At 39.0% G+C, this 16,279-nt stretch overlaps 1 protein-coding gene across 2 annotated transcripts in view; it reads left to right on the top strand.

Moving 5' to 3' along the window:
* The window catches only part of arid3a (AT-rich interactive domain 3A), a 38,190-nt gene extending 30,920 nt beyond the window's left edge, over positions 1-7,270 (top strand). For both annotated transcript variants that reach the window (XM_080473861.1, XM_080473862.1), the window contains exons 4-9: positions 667-739; positions 2,467-2,650; positions 2,870-3,117; positions 4,573-4,857; positions 5,964-6,053; positions 6,546-7,270. In XM_080473861.1, the coding sequence (XP_080329987.1) occupies positions 667-739; positions 2,467-2,650; positions 2,870-3,117; positions 4,573-4,857; positions 5,964-6,053; positions 6,546-6,706 (1,041 nt within the window). In that variant the 3' untranslated portion in view covers positions 6,707-7,270. The remainder of the gene's footprint in view (positions 1-666; positions 740-2,466; positions 2,651-2,869; positions 3,118-4,572; positions 4,858-5,963; positions 6,054-6,545) is intronic.
* The last annotated feature ends 9,009 nt before the right edge of the window (positions 7,271-16,279 follow it).

Below are 16,279 nucleotides of genomic sequence, written 5' to 3'. Positions count from 1 at the left end.
AACTCAAGTACCTGAAGCTTTTCCATAGTCCACCGATACTGTCTGTTGCTCACTGACATGTCAGTGTCAGATGTTTAATGCCAATATTTACAAACACATTGAAGCTCCTCTAATGATATATTTTAGTATCACATTAGGCTGGATAAAAAAAATAAAAAAAAAACACACACAAGCTCAATGGCCGCACTGTACTCCCCCGAGTTGGCGCCTCACTTTTACTGCTAACTTTCACTGAACTTTCCGGAGCCCGGGGCCCCGCCAGCAGCTGGAGCCACATCAGGTTCTCATCAAGCAACACTGCTCTGCAGCAGTTCTCTATTTTTTTTTCTTTTTATGATGAGAAGGTGGCCAATCTTTCATGATAATTGTCCTTGTCATCATGTAGAAATCTACATGTTTTTGTTTTGTTTTTGTATTATTTTGCTCATACGGTGCAGTCATTTCATTGACACAAATTGCAGCCCTGGTTGTCTGAACAGCAGTGCTACCACTGAGGGGTTTTTCTAGCAGCTCCTGTATTTGACCCACCTTTGTATGCGCACATTGATTTTGTGATGGCAAAACGCTTTCATCTCAGTATTCTTATGTTGTGTGTCAAAGTGTTGTTTCCTCTCTGGCAGACATCTGCTTCAGCTTAATCTTTTCCCCTCCTCTGCTTCTCTACAGCTGTATGAGTTAGACGGAGACCCAAAGAGAAAAGAGTTCCTGGATGACCTCTTCAGCTTCATGCAAAAAAGAGGTATGTAACTGTTCATGTGTGGCTGCTTTTTCAAATCCCTAAGCAGTGCCTCAGTATATCAGATGTACCGACATTCAATAAAAAGTACACCTTATCTATTCAAATTCTTATCTTCTTGATTTGTATCTCATGGCTTTATCCACAGCTAAGTGAAATAGGCGGCTCTTGTAGCTGGATAGAGAGAGGATGATCACCAACCCCCATCTCGCTCTCTGCTATATGACACAACACCATCTACTCACCTTTCACTTAGGCGGGCGGGGTCTTTATTCATTTCGGAGATGATTGCTTTATGGTCACACAGCCCCTCACCGTTCCCAGGCTATAACTAGAAGGGACATGTTGTATCAATGCCTGAGGATGGATTGGTTTACCGTCCCATCTTGACGCTTGTCCACATGGCACTGAACACTTTTCCGATACTGCTCATTCACTTACTACTTGGACTCACTTCTCCTCATTTACATAACTGCTTATTGCACCAAGGAAATTGTGAATTGTTTATACTTTGGGTACACAAAGACTAAATTTGCATACATGGAAGTGTCATTTCTTTTTTTGGTTAGCTGCTGAAAAGATCCGATCTTAAGCTGGAGACTGACATGGGGGACTACAGACATGTGCTCACAACTGAAAAAACCAGTCCTAAATGTTTACTACTGTGTCAGACTCACTGGGTCGGTCTGTCAAGTTTGCTCCGAGAATCTGACAGTGCCATCTATAGGCCATGCTGCTAAGTGATGGATTTTGCTCCTCCATATGCGAGTCAGGGATTCATTATATATGATGTTTAATCTACGCAAGACAATTGTATTCAGTGTCACATACCGATATAAGAAATGAACAATTTCAAGCCTTAGTTGATTTTTTTTTGTTAGTGTCACTGACACGCTTATTTTTAAGTGATCGCTATTATTTTGTATTATAGTTATTGTTGGAGAATAATATCGAATTGTGGTAACTAATGAAGCCTTGTTTGTCAGTCAGTCAGCCGCTTTTACATTTTATATACTTTGAAGAAACAAAACTGTTTCGAATCTGACATTAACATTAAATTTAAATCCTTTTTTTGTCCTGGTATGATTTTTCCTGATAGATCTGTTCATAATGTGCCATCTATGTAGGACTCCAGGTCTAATTGTTTTCATTTTAAATGAGGAATCGGTCAGTTCATACCTACCATGTTCCGAATCCCTTCTGACACACACGTGATCTAAGATTACCATGTGCTTGAACTTTATACCTGGAACCATCTCATGGAGATGCACTTCAAATCAGTCAGCATTGCGTTTTTTGCCCTGCCGAAATGCTGTTTCTGCTGCTAAATTATGCAAAAAACGGTCGATTAGAAGATAGCGTGAGCCATTACATTGCAATTTGTCCTTGAAGTGTACTTTGATGTGCTTGAGTACCGTCTGATAGCAGTATGACCATTCAGAAATACTTTGATTGCCAACTGCAAATGGCTAGTAAGTAAATGTCTTGTTTATTGTTTGTAAAACAAACGAGAAGGTATTTTCTCTTCAACACATTAAAGCTACCATGCCCTTTTCAATGGTTCTCTGAAGTCCAGTTCATTTTTGTTTTTTTTTCATTTCGTAATCAGCCACATCTGAGAGTCTTGATAAATTCCTGGTGAAGAAAAGCTATTCTCCTTTAGAATGAAGGAAACTATGATGGGATTTTTTTTTTTTTATCTCTTGACATTTTCCTTTTGCCTGTTGCAGGAACCCCAGTGAATCGTATTCCCATCATGGCCAAACAGGTTCTGGACCTGTACATGCTTTACAGGCTGGTGACAGAAAAGGGCGGCCTCGTGGAGGTCATCAACAAGAAGCTGTGGAGAGAGATCACCAAGGGACTCAACCTGCCTACCTCAATCACCAGTGCAGCCTTCACCCTCCGCACACAGTCAGTATTTGCTGATGGTGTGCTAGCTCTGAATTCTGTGATATTGATTTATAAATGAACCTTTCTGTTCCCAATGACTTCCAGTTGTAGGTTTAGATTACCTCATTGCGTCAAAGTCAGGTCTTACAGGAAGAGATTTACATTTTGTATATATTCTCTGCAAACATCGACACACCCCCGTGTTCATTTCTTTTTTTTATGACATTTTTTTAATTTCAGATACATGAAGTATCTGTACCCATATGAATGTGATAAGAGGGGTCTGAGCAACCCCAATGAGCTTCAAGCAGCCATCGATAGTAATCGACGGGAAGGCCGACGACAGAGTTTTGGCAGCTCACTCTTCACCTACTCTCCCAATGGGACGCCAACCATGCTGTCCTCACCTAAGCTCCCCACTTCCGCCATAGGCCTGACAGTTGGCACCAACGGGGCCTCGCTCACCCCAATCCAGAAGATCAAGAAAGGTGAGATGCGCTTATGATTCTGCATTCATGCTTTTGTATATATATATATTAGTGCTGTCAATTTATTTAAAATATGAACTAATTAATTGCACAATTTTCTGTAATTAGTTGTAATTAATCGCAATGTTTTTCTACAGAAGACTGAAGCTTGTCATGGATATTTATTCAGGGAAAACCACGAAATTAATGTCAACTCAGCACACAGAGACTGTATTTAAATTCAAAGACTTTTTGTAACGTCCTTTTAGCATTGGGTGAAACTGTTTCTCGCTAAGATCAGCAAAATAATTTAAACATTAATTAATTACTTAATAAACATCTTAGATTAGTCTGGGTTTTGTTACAGCGTAGGTCCATTTTGAGAATTAGAATCTTTCTAGAAACAAAGTTGTGAACTTATAACATTAACAAAGTGGCAATAATACACGGTAATATCAACACACACACACACACACACACACACACACACACACACACACACACACACATGGAAAGAGGAGAAATTAACATTTTACCTGCAAATATTTCCTCCAGTTTTAACAGTTTGGTGACAACTGGTCAGCCAAACATGGCAAACTGCTGTTTTGCTGCAGAATTACTTCTGTGGTCGTTAAATTGGGCTTTTCAAAGTAAAGCTAATGACTTTCACTTTCTCAATCAGCCGTCGGGTAACTTTTTAAATTGAAACTTTCTGCTCTAATATTGTTCCAGTGGGTATTATGCTGCTCTTTAGTCATAGTGCTGCATCCAGAGACGCTGTACATGCTGCTGCTCTGTTAAGGGAGTAAAATAAAATTTTTTTAAAAACGGACGGAACTGCGTTAATTACATTACATTTCTTTAACGGATTTAGTGTTTCAAATCAATTAACGCGTTTTTTTTGATAGCACTAATATAGGATTAGGATGCCAACCATATCACCTTATTTGCAAATGCAGAAAAGGCTAAATAGCGTTGATTAAAAACATTCTCGCAAATGACTCTTGAAAAGATGCATTGAAATGATATATATTAAAGGCCCATTTTGCTATATCCTTAACATACATGAATGTGACAGCAGCACTTGTCTTGATTATAAGGTTTTTCAGAAGTCATGTACTCCACTCACAATAAGAAAAGCAGCAAACAGGTTTTGATTTGAGGTTACATTTAAACACTGCAATAACAAAAATATATATTAAAAGTTATTTAATCTTGTATCTGTCCCAAGTTACTTTATCAATAGAAAATAACTTACGGTAGAACTCAAGGTGTAGCTTATTGAGGGTTCCAGTGATGAACTGTGACTTTCAAGAGAGAGCATGTACTACATTAGCTCTGATCTGGTAAATGCAATTTTTAGGACTTTCCACATGACAACATTGATTTAATTTTCATCTCTGTTGTGAAATGTACATTACAGTGGGAATTAGACATAACTTTCCTTCTCTCACCTCTTTACTGTCCGCCCGGAAGAGGAGGGAGGCCAGCTACCAGGGGTTGGTATGGCTCGTTTGCCAGCTGGAGCCTTAGCTGGTCACTCTGTGGCTGCTGTGCAGGCAGCAGCAGCCCAGGCAGCCATGGCAGCACAGGTGGCAGCTTTGGAGCAGCTGAGGGACAAACTGGAGGCCGGCGAGCCGCCAGAGAAGAAGATGGCACTGCCAGCAGAGGAGCACCACCGACTGTTGCAGAGAGCTTTGCAACACAACCTCCTGGCCATGACTGCTCAGATACCAATGAACATCCGCATTAGCAACCAAGGTACAGAAGAAACTCTAGAGACTTTCTGACCTGATCTGAGCTTTATAGAAGAGGACCGAACAACCAATCACACATGAGTTTCATGTTTTCATATCAAATTGAATGATATCTTTACTGCCACAATTGATGAGGAAATTCCTCCTTTGTCATTTCAACATTTCTTATCTTTACAATGTCCTCTTAGCAGTGTTTGTACAGAAAGGTAATATCCATATAAATGTTAGCTATCAAGTAAAACCAAATCAGGTTTTTATGCTCAATTGTTTCAAAGGACATTTATTTTTTTCCCCTTCTCTTAAATTTATTTTATTTAATACTAGTGGGTTTATTTTTACCAGAGTGACATGGTGAAGCAGACAGCAACACGGTCAACTGATTGAGTAAAAATCAATACATCCAAACATTCATTTGAAAATTATAATGAATCCTGTGAGATGAATGACATTCCCTAAAGGTAACGTAAAATAATAGAAGGGACAGCCATGTACTAAATGTAAATAAATTGTAAACCTTCTCCAGTTATGTTTCTGTGAGGTGCTTTATAATGTACTTTTTAATTTTTGTTATTGTAAATGACTATGTGAACATATGACGAAGAGCCCATCATAAAATGTGATTGCTGTAGCACTACAACTGTGGCAGCTTTGTAAACTCTGCATTTTATTGTTGGTGGTGTGATCTTCAGTTTCCACATTCTCCCTCTATTGTGGCAGTTACATCTCAATGCATTCTTGCAGTCTTGCCGCAAACCACAGCACCAGCAGTGAGGAAGTAACCCATCGCGGGCCTATAAGTTGCCCTGTTTAGCTTATTGAAACAGCAGGTACATATAGCTCACATGCACTTGTCTGTGTGGGGATTCCCCTCTGTTGGCAGAAACTTTGAACATATAACCGGATTTGTCTTGGTTATGTTCTAAGTGATTAGCAATGCAAACCGTTTCCCAGTATGTGACGATACAGGTGGTTTCAGAGCAAGTTTTTTTTTTTTTATTTACTGATTCTTTCGTGTTCTATGTGTGTATATTTTCTGCTGTTGAAGTTTGTATTGAAGATAAAAACAGGAATATATAATAAGAATAAGATAAAATGTTTTCTTCCTTGCAGATGGAAGGCAAGACTCAGCTCTGAACCTTACCACCAACGGCACAAGCAGCATTAGCATGTCGGTGGAGCTCAATGGAGTGCTTTACACTGGTGAGTGTGACTGTAGTGCAGACCGCCATTGTGTGCTCTCTTAATGAATTAATAAATCAGAAACCTTAGCTTATTTCTTTATATCATTAGGTTCACTTCTTGTTGTTCTATATACCCGCAACGATTGTTCCAAATGTAGTCTGAACATTCAGGGGGAGTTACAAAAGAAATATAGTAAAAGGCAATAATGACAACCTAGAAACACAAATCTACCAGATTCATTCATTACAGTCAAGAGGTCCTGTAGTTTTACTCAGCCAACTCAGCCAGGAAATAAAATTGTGAAATAGATAAATGAAGATCTTTATAGAAAATGAAAAGAAAAAAAGTCATATAATAAATGTTTATTAAGTATAACATATAAGTATGCAGTAGTTGTGAAGCACTTGTGGCAAAAGCAAATATGACTTGTCATGGGCAGGGAATTGAGCAGATGTAATTTGCATCCCCACACTCACTTTTTTTTTATTTTTTATATGCTTTCCTGTTCAGGCGTTCTTTTCGCTCAGGCAGCTGCAGGGACGGCGTCATCTGGTACGTCTGCATTGTCCATCTCCAACAAGGTCGTCAGCAGTCGCGTTGCTCCACCACCGCAGCTACAGCCGCAGCAACAGAACACACCTACCTCAACCTCCAGCAACCCATTGTCTTAACAAACCCCCAGCCTTTCCACTTTGCTTCTTTTTTAATACCACGCTAAGTAAAGCCAAAAAGCAACCTCATTTTCTACTTCATCTATGCCAAAAAGAGAAAAAAAAAAACATCAACAATACAAAAAGACACAAACTGTAACTCGGTTCACTTGAAGTACACTATCTCAGGTTATCTCTCACAAACTCACTTCTTTTGTTCTTCAGCGCCAAAACGATTTTGAAAGAAAGAAAAAAAAGATCCAAACTGAGAGCCAGTATATGCTAAACAAATACATATGCACAACCTGTGAATTATTTATTTCTACATAAATGTACAGATTATCAAAGAACAAAAGAGATGGTAATAACTAGGAAGGGTAATGCATTGTTTACACGCTCAAACACAGCTACTGACTGACAATGATTTTTGTTATCCTCTAAGGGAGAGGTTTCTTTTTTTTTTTTTTGTTATTTTACCTTTTAATTGTCATTATCATTATTGTTATTCTCTTTATTGTGTTTTATCATTTAAATCTTTAACAATCCTCTCACTGCAGAAAAATTATATATATCTAGAATTCTATTAAAAAAAAAAAAAAAGAATATTCTCTATTTTTAATCAGAAAAGCTTTAAAGGTATTTGTTATTTCTTCAGGGCATATAGTAATGTACCGTTGTGACCTCATTTTGTGTAAAACCTTATAACCTTCTGGATATGTAGAAGAACAAATCCAGTGCAGATCAGTGCACTGGTTGTATATTGAGACAGATATATCGAAACCGCAGACTTTTTTGTGATATGCACATCGGAGCAATCCGCGAGGATCCCTTTTATCACTTCTTAATACGTTTGGTCCATTATTGATCGAGACCAGGCTCTTGGTGGTAGCTAATCACTGCGTCATGCAGCTTAAGCAGTTGTTCTTCCTGGGACAGCTGGCTCAATTTCATGCTAAAATCCACTCCTGTTTGTCGACACATGGCCAGTTCAACACATATCTGTTTGAGTCTTGCAGGGTGTTGGTCAGTCTGGGTGTTCAAATGTCTGTTTGTAGGTGTAAGGCCAGTTGCGTATGTGGGAACATAAACTGAAATGTTTCTTTGTCCGCACCTCGGCAAACTAGACTCGGATGCCCCCAGCAATTGATTCCATCCCCGTTCAGGGTTTAGACTTTGTTGGAATAACACAAGTTTTCTGTTCCAAAGTGTCTTGTTGTTTTATACAGTATCCCAGTCTTCTGTCACACTTGAGAGGGCAACACTTCTCTGTCTTTCTCTGTAGAAAGATCTCTTAGATCATCTTTTTTATCTTGGCCTTCTTGTAGAGCAATTGTCTTAAAGTCAGACGCATCCATGTATTTGTAGATGAAAATCCTTCGGTTAGAAATGAAGTGATTCCCTGTCTTAATTTCACGAGTTGAGCGTCCACTAAAATCTTTCCGATTGTGACAATCAGTAGCCAGGAAATCCTTGACTTCAGGAGAAGCTGGACAGGTGCTTCAGCTCATATCTGACTGTTGTTTTGTTTTTTTTGTAATATAGATTAGTAATGCTTTTACTTATTGTGTCGGCTTTGTGTTTTTTTTTGCATGATTTAGTGCTTCTTCTGATCTAAGTGCTTCTTATCCTGTGTTGTGATGTGGTCTCCTTGAGAGAATATTTTTGCCACATATCAAGGATATAACAGAGAATGTCTTGTGATTCTCCAACTGCTGCTGCTGAAATGGAGTTATTGATAGCGAGAGCTGAGAGCTAATCGTAGTGGTGATTGTGCTTTCGCTTATGTTTTCATGCTTCTATGAACATAAATCTGCCACAGAAGAATCGGCGTGTCACTTCATAAGTATCCGCATCTCTGCATTTTGAATCAATCATTCAGCTTTTTGACAATTTGGTTTTTTTTTGTCTGGACTGTTAAAGATTGTTAATCACCCCCACAGACCCCACCGCCAAGCAAAGCAGCCTAATTCCTACTGATGTTTGGAAATAAATCAGGCTTTGTTTGTGGGTCCTGTTCTGAGGCCTTAGCACAATGTGAGATGACCAGAGAGTGAGCAGTACCTCCATTCAATCACTTGATGTTAGAATAGAAGAGAAATACTTCATTAATCCTGGAGGGAACTTCTGGAATGGTTATTGTAGTCAGATATTAAGAGCTGCTATTGTAGCTTTGAGTCTGGACTCACTGCTCAGTGGGAAATTCTCCACCAAGCAGGATTACTATTGCAACAAAACATCTTCGAAAATGTATCTCACAGCCCAGCTCACCTTCCCTAAAATGGTTACAGGAACATCAGTAAGTTTGGAAACTGGTCCACCTACTCGATAAACGTGTGCGCAAACATGAAAAGACAGTTCATAATGTCAGAAAGGAACAATCGGCGTACCTCTTACTTAATGCACAGAAAGAAAAAGTTATATTCAAATTTTTATTTAGATGGTTTTCTGGTGTTTAAAAAAGGTGTTACCGGTTGATGTGTGTCTCAGCGATTTCTGCGATTTTGGAAGGAAGGACGAACGTGAAGCCTCCGCTGCATCACTTGCATGAACAAAAAATCATTTGGAAAAGCATTCACATGCTGTATGAACGCTCTACTTGGACAATCAAAAGGGAAAATGTGTCGTCAAACATGCTTTTCATTAATGTTCACAGATTGATTCGTAGGTTTAAAAAAAAAAAAAAGAATATAGATAGATAGATAATGTGATGCAGAAATACAAAATCTGCAAATGAATGTCTGTTAATCTTTTCATGATTTTAACTGGGATTATATTTCTTCCTCGCCGTTATTGAACAAAGGACTATGTAGTCAGTATAAACAAAGTTCTGTTGCGAAGATTTCTGGTCATCAGGAGTTGCTTGTTTATTTCAGAGAATATTAAGTCAATCAGTTTGAGCTCAACAAGTCACCAAAGTGCAGTTTAATTTCAATGTGGGTTTTTTTCAAAACTGTTTTTAATTCTCAGGCTGTTGACAATTACTTTTCAAGGTATAATGAATTTGCTTTGGCCAAGCACATTTTCATTTCATTTGAAATGTTAAGGCTCCAGCAATAACTAAAACCCGAAGAACAGAAGATCTTCTTCAGAGTCTCTGATGCTTCAAAGTGTTGCAACCTTATAAGTAGGTCATGTTTATTTTGGTAGCAACAGAGGTTTGTCCTTATATTTGCCAGTCATGGTTGAGAGACGATCTAGATTTTCTCTTCATGCCTTCCAACGAGTAGCAAGTGTCCTAGAATGGCCATCGAAAAGAGACACCGTGGCTCAAAGCGGAGGTTTGAGGGGGGGAAGGGCTGCTGAAGGAAGCGAAATTGCATCGATCCTGGTCAAATGGATCAACATTGCTTTTTAAGATATGACCCTGTGACCTTTCAACCCCCGCCCCCAAAGGTACTATTCAAGCACCTGCCTCCAGCAGATCCATGTTTATCTTATATCTATTGACAGCTCCTGTGAGATATTTGCATTTGAACAGCGGGGGTACTGCAGCTCTTTCTCTCTCTGTGCATGGCAGCATATAATTGAGAGCTCGCGACAATCATGGGACAACACAGTATACCTGCAAACACTCTAACATCCCATCACTCACAATCAAGCCCTGTTTCTACCTCAACAACCGAAGCTTTGGCAGATTTCTCCTCATCAGCCGCTAAAGAAAATCCTGTCAAAAGGCTGTAGTCATGCAAGAAAATCAAACAAAAAAGATGTTGATGCTGGTTCAGGAGTAGTATGGAAGAGAATGTAATGACCACAGACAATCAGTGAAAAACGTGGCTCTTATCTTTTGTCAGTGACTCTTTTAGCCATGAAGTAGTCTGAGAATTCCTTGGCCTTTGTGGTAAGAGCTCGACCCACTGGAAGGTTTGGTTATAACGCACAATCAGCCGAGTTTTTCTCAGTAGTTACACACGATTATTAAATCTATTTACTTATGTGAAAATAATATATTAGGAGCATTTTTATTTTTCCTGTGTTTCCACAATGTCACTGTTCTTAGTTGTAGACGCCAAATAATCTCTATCTAATTACTGAATACTAACTCTGTTCCAAAATCTAACTCTCAGTTTTTGAGTTTTGTTTGAGGGAGCAAATTACAGTGAATTAAAAAAAAAAAAAAATATATATATATATATATATATATACATTTTAGCCTGTGTGTTGCCTGCATCTCTTTTAGTTGGAGTTGAATAAGATCTGGGCTACACGGTGGCATGCTAGCGCTCTGACCCAATCGTGAAAAAAGTTGTGTGTGTGTGTGTGTGTGTGTGTGTGTGTGTGTGTGTGTGTGTGTGTGTGTGTGTGTGTGTGTGTGTGTGTGTGTGTGTGTGTGTGTGTGTGTGTGTGTGTGTGTGTGTGTGTGTGTGTGTGTGTGTGTGTGTGTGTGTGTGTGTGTGTGTGTGTGTGTGTGTGTGTTAGTGACCTGTCCAGTTTGAACGCTGCCCTCACCCATAGTTAGCTGGGATCTTCTCCAGTGACCTCCAATCCTAAAATGGATGAAGTGGTCTGGAAGATGATGGATGGATGGATGGGATCTTGTACATCAGCTGACTTCTGATAGTTTGGCACACAGTATAGCTGTGACGACTGTATTTATCTTGAGAGGATGAAACCTGCTCAGGCCACAGCAGACTTGACTTAAGAAGTCCAACTTATTGAGCCTCCAGCAAGTTTTCATTGTTAATTTATGCAACGCTTGCTTACAGTTGCATCACTTCTGTGTCATAATGCAGTCAAACGCTTGAAATATTGTCAGCCTGCTCCTTTGGAGCCATTGTACAGTTCAGAACAATGACTTAAGGCAGATGGAATGCTTTTTATTTGCCTCTTGAATTTATTATAATTACATATCAGATCAAACCCTCAGTCTTTTTTTCATTAGCTTTCTCAAACCATCAGAACCTTTAAATGTTTCATTCTTTGTTTTTGATCATTATTGCTGCTTTTACTCCTACCAGAGCTGTAGATAACATAACTTGTTGCGACCTCCCTCAGCCCAGAGCGTCTTGCATTAGAATCGATCCCGTTCTCACTTGCTGCCGGACGATTTGCTGGAACATTTTACAGGCTCAGGTCCTGAACTAAAACTTTGCCTACATCAGATAACCTGTGGACGTTGAGAAGAACAAGATGCCTTCTGCTGTGACAATTGTATGATTCATTATGTATTACTAAGATTCATTAAATAAATGAAATACAGCTTTTTTAGGGTTATGTATTATATCATGTTCATATCGTTCTTTCTTTCTCTCTTTCTCTTCGGACATGCTGTGGCAACCCCATCACACAGAGATTACTTCTACAGCAGGTTTATGAATAATGATGATGATATTAATAAGTGTGTGTGTGTGTGTGTGTGTGTCTGTGTGTGAGTGCGAGCTCCTCTTGTCTTTGAGTCTCTTCAGATCCGAAACAAAGCTCTCGTTGCTTTCAACTTCTCAGGAAAATCTACCTCTACCTCCAGTTTTATGCATTTAACCCAGCGAGTGCTCGCGCTACAGTTTAGGTTTAGCAGGAATAGGTCACAAAGATGCAAAATAAACTTCTGCATCCAAGAGTACATTTTAATACAGGTTTTCTTTTATGTTTGTACACGTGTTCATAATGTGTACAGATGATTTATGTCTCAAGGGTTTACTTTGAACTCTCAGGAGAGTCTCGCTGTGTTTCTGTTCCTCTCGTCATCGGGAAAAACTTCTGCTGTTTAGTCTCTTCAAACACCAACAACAGGGAACCTCCACCTCAACTGCTGCATACTACCAGTACTGCAACAAGTACTGCTTCTCGTACCACTGTCAATATAACAAGTCTGTTCTCAAGTTGTTGTTTTTGCTCAATCCTCCTTTTCTTTTTCTATAAATGATTTTTATTTTTTTTTGTAATGAATGGGATGTTACCCTGTAACCACAGCAACAGTGAAGTGGTGATGGGCTATACAACTGTTTCTTTTTCCTTTTGTTTGTTTGTTTTATTTGAAGGGTGAAGAGCTATTCTTGCCCATTTACTCAATATGTGTTTGTGTGAATACTTTCATTTTGAAGCTGAAATTAATAAAATATCAACTTTCTCAAATGTCAATAGAGTTTTGAGTGTCATTTCATGTCCTGTATCCACAGATCACACAGTTTCAGTCAATATCGTATTCACCAATATGTTCGTCTGTCCATCCTCCATACCCCTTTACCTAGGCTACTACCATGGAGAGTTGAAGTCAATCCCAGCAGATTATGAGTGAAAGCAGCGTTCACCCTGGACCGTCCATCACAAGACAAACACAGAGAGGCAGTCACACACACTCACAAACACGCGTACAGGCGATTTACAGGCACTAATTAGCCTCCAACACATGTTTCTGAACTGTGGGAGGAAACCTAAAGATAATCTACACAGAACATTGAAACTCCACACAGAAAGGGACCCACCCATGCTGGAAGTGGCAACCATCTGTCAGTTGATAGCAACAGCCATTACACCGCCATGCTGCTCCGCATATCCACATATAATATGACCACAGTCTTTGGCGGTTCAGTCACGCGTGAAAACCCGGTTTCAATCATAACTGTGAAAAAGCAAAGAACTATTAGATGTAACGATCATCGCAAGATTGAAAAGTAATATTCGAGGTGGGTTGTCCGACCAGAGGAAACTACTTTTACCAAAAAAAGTTGGTGTAAGCTGACATGTACTTAAACACAGACTGTAACAGGACCTGAAGGTGAAGTCGGCAGCGTCTGAAGAAACATAAGATTTACACAATTAGAGACAAAACTTATGTGACAAAGACCAAGGAGCTGGTGGTGGACCTGAGGAGGAACAGGGTGTCCGTGTCCCTCGTCTCCATCCAGGGGACCAGTGTGGACATCGTGGAGGAGTTTAAGTACCTGGAGGGAAACATATTGACAAACTGGACTGGAGGAGGAACGCTGAAGCAACAAGGACCAAACTATTGTTTGAGGCAGCTGAGGTCCTTCAACATCTGGAGATGGACTCTGTCCTGGTGGTCTCAGAGGAGGATCCGGTACAAACTGAGCTCTCCATACTTCCTGAACAATGTCTCTCATATTCTATTCTATTCTAAAAACTACAAACATTTTAAATGAGCACAAAAGAGTCACTGAAAACAAAAAACTGTTCAGACCGACATTAATTTTTATCATATTTCATGTTGTTGTGGCAGTTCTATATTTCTTACTGACTATTTTTCAATTCCAAATATATTTAATTTTGATCACTGGGAGTCTGGAGAAGCGCTGCAAAGTATTTGTGGAGATGAGAACTTTCCCAGGTACATGTGGGCCATGTTTTCCATCTGGCTCCACTGGTTTTCTCCTTCAATCCAGAAACTTACATGTGAGAGGAGCGTTTGCCCTGAGATGGACTGACCTTTGACCTCTGTCAGCTGTGATACCGTCCAGCATCCCATGATCCTTAACTTGAAAAAGCAGTACAGAAAATGGATTGATGTTTAAAGCGTAGGGATACTCAACTAAAATGTTAAAAGGTCCAGTTTGACAAAATTTCTTGAAGCAAAGGTCTGTGAGATCGTAATGTCTCACTGTTTAGTATGAACTAAATGTATGTAGCCTCATAGTTCTATCAACATCTGCATGTAATTAACACCTGACTCGATCAAATTTATTCAGTGCAATTCAATAATGGTTTTTTTGGACAATATTTATTTTCATGTAACACGGAATTGAAAATATATTTATTTCTGCTGATGTAATGTTCTCTCATTTATCAAATAACAGACAGGATCCTTTTCAAAATGAGAGAAAAATGAAAAAAAAAAAAAAGTGAACATTGTGCATGTTCAAATACAGTGCGTGACTTCAGAACAATTAAATACATTTTTATACAACATACATGCATGCATTTTTCCATAAATTCTATAGTTTTACATTCATACCCACATACACATCCATTTATTCGGACAGTGCACCCACCATCAAAATACACAGTGCAGAAGCTTAGCTTGGTTCTGAGAGATGCTGAGCTGTTTAGTCAAGTCCAAGTGTGAATAACTTTTTGTTTTACTGCTTGTTAAAGATTGACATCTAGTGTACAGCATTGGAAATAACAACTTATTATTATTATTATTATTATTATTATTATTATTATTATTATTATTATTATTATTATTATTATTATACTATAACATGTTCTGAAGACAAGTATTACTATAGTTTTTTTTAATTCAGTTATAGTGCACACTTTTCTGTGCTATGACAATGAAGAGAGAAGACTTTCCAAATGTGTTTCTTTTCTCAGTGATATAATCTCAAAATTCAAATGTGAGGAGTAATTTCCATTATAAACAGCTGTATTTGTAAATGTGAAAAGACAGACATTCATGGCTTTCAGCCAGCTGCTCACTTTAAGCAAACTCTGCTAATGTCTTATTGCTTAAACCTGGAAATCATCCTAGAATATGAGATAATCTTAAATAACAATAATAAAATCATACATTTGTTTTTGCAATCACATTTTTGGATCTTAATCTAGCCTTATTAAGGCAGCACAATATAGTTCCAATGAGATGCTGTCCGTTTTTTAATCAAAACTCTGACATTGCTCCGCTAATTTAGGTTTGGAAAACCAATATTGTGAGCAGATGATACAACCGTTTTCATTAAACAACTAAGATAAATTCTTGAATATTAATTATTCAAACCTATTCACAGGTTAGTCTTTGTTTAATAATTGGGCACCGGTGAGGTTTAAGGAAAGGCATTCTTGGTATCTCGTCATGCAGCGCCTATAAGCTCTCTGGCACCCCCCAGTGGAGATCACTACACACACACACACACACACACACACACAAACACACACACACAAACACACACACACAAACACACACACACAAACACACACACACACACACACACACACACACACACACACACACACACACACACACACACACACACACACAGTGTGATCCTTTTTTGCTTGTGTAACTTTACTTTTGTTCATCCTCATCGTCTGTGACGGAGTTTCTTGAGGCCGTGTCAGAGGTGTACCAGGTGCATGTGACTAAAAAGTTCACATTGTTCAGTTGTCTTTTGTATATTTTTCTATCCTCAATGCAAATGATAAAGCCTATCGATCTGGCCGCCACTCTTATTTGTTGAGATTTCAGCGGTGGTCTGTGGTCTTTTCCAGATGTTGGTTTTTGCACATGCAAAAAAAGAGAAAGAAAGACTATGCTGAGAAGATACTGCAAAGGCCAGCCTCAGCAGTAACGGTTCCAGTATGTTTTGCTGAAAGCTGCCTCCACTTGTGTTTCCTAAACTGTTTCTGACTGTGGAGACAGTATCTTGCCTGACTCTCTCTCACAACCTCTCGCTAACAAGTCTTTATTTCATCTAATGACAGTTTTCCTGCTGTATTCAGGTTGTTCACGCCACAGATCAGATTTCACCCTATCGTATCAGAAGCAGCGTTTGTGTTGTGGGCTACTCAGCTCTTGAAGTTATTGATAGGAACCTCAGAAACACAGTGCAGAGCTGACTTTTAATTTTGTGACGATAACATGTGATTATTGTGAATGTGAAGCAATGCACAAGTCTGAAAGTGCCCAAAATGTTTTAG

Source organism: Lipophrys pholis, assembly GCF_963383615.2.
Source record: "Lipophrys pholis genome assembly, chromosome: 10".
In the NCBI taxonomy this organism is placed as follows: domain Eukaryota; kingdom Metazoa; phylum Chordata; class Actinopteri; order Blenniiformes; family Blenniidae; genus Lipophrys; species Lipophrys pholis.
Note: the sequence above shows the minus strand (reverse complement) of the source record. Positions and strands in the feature narration are given on the sequence as shown.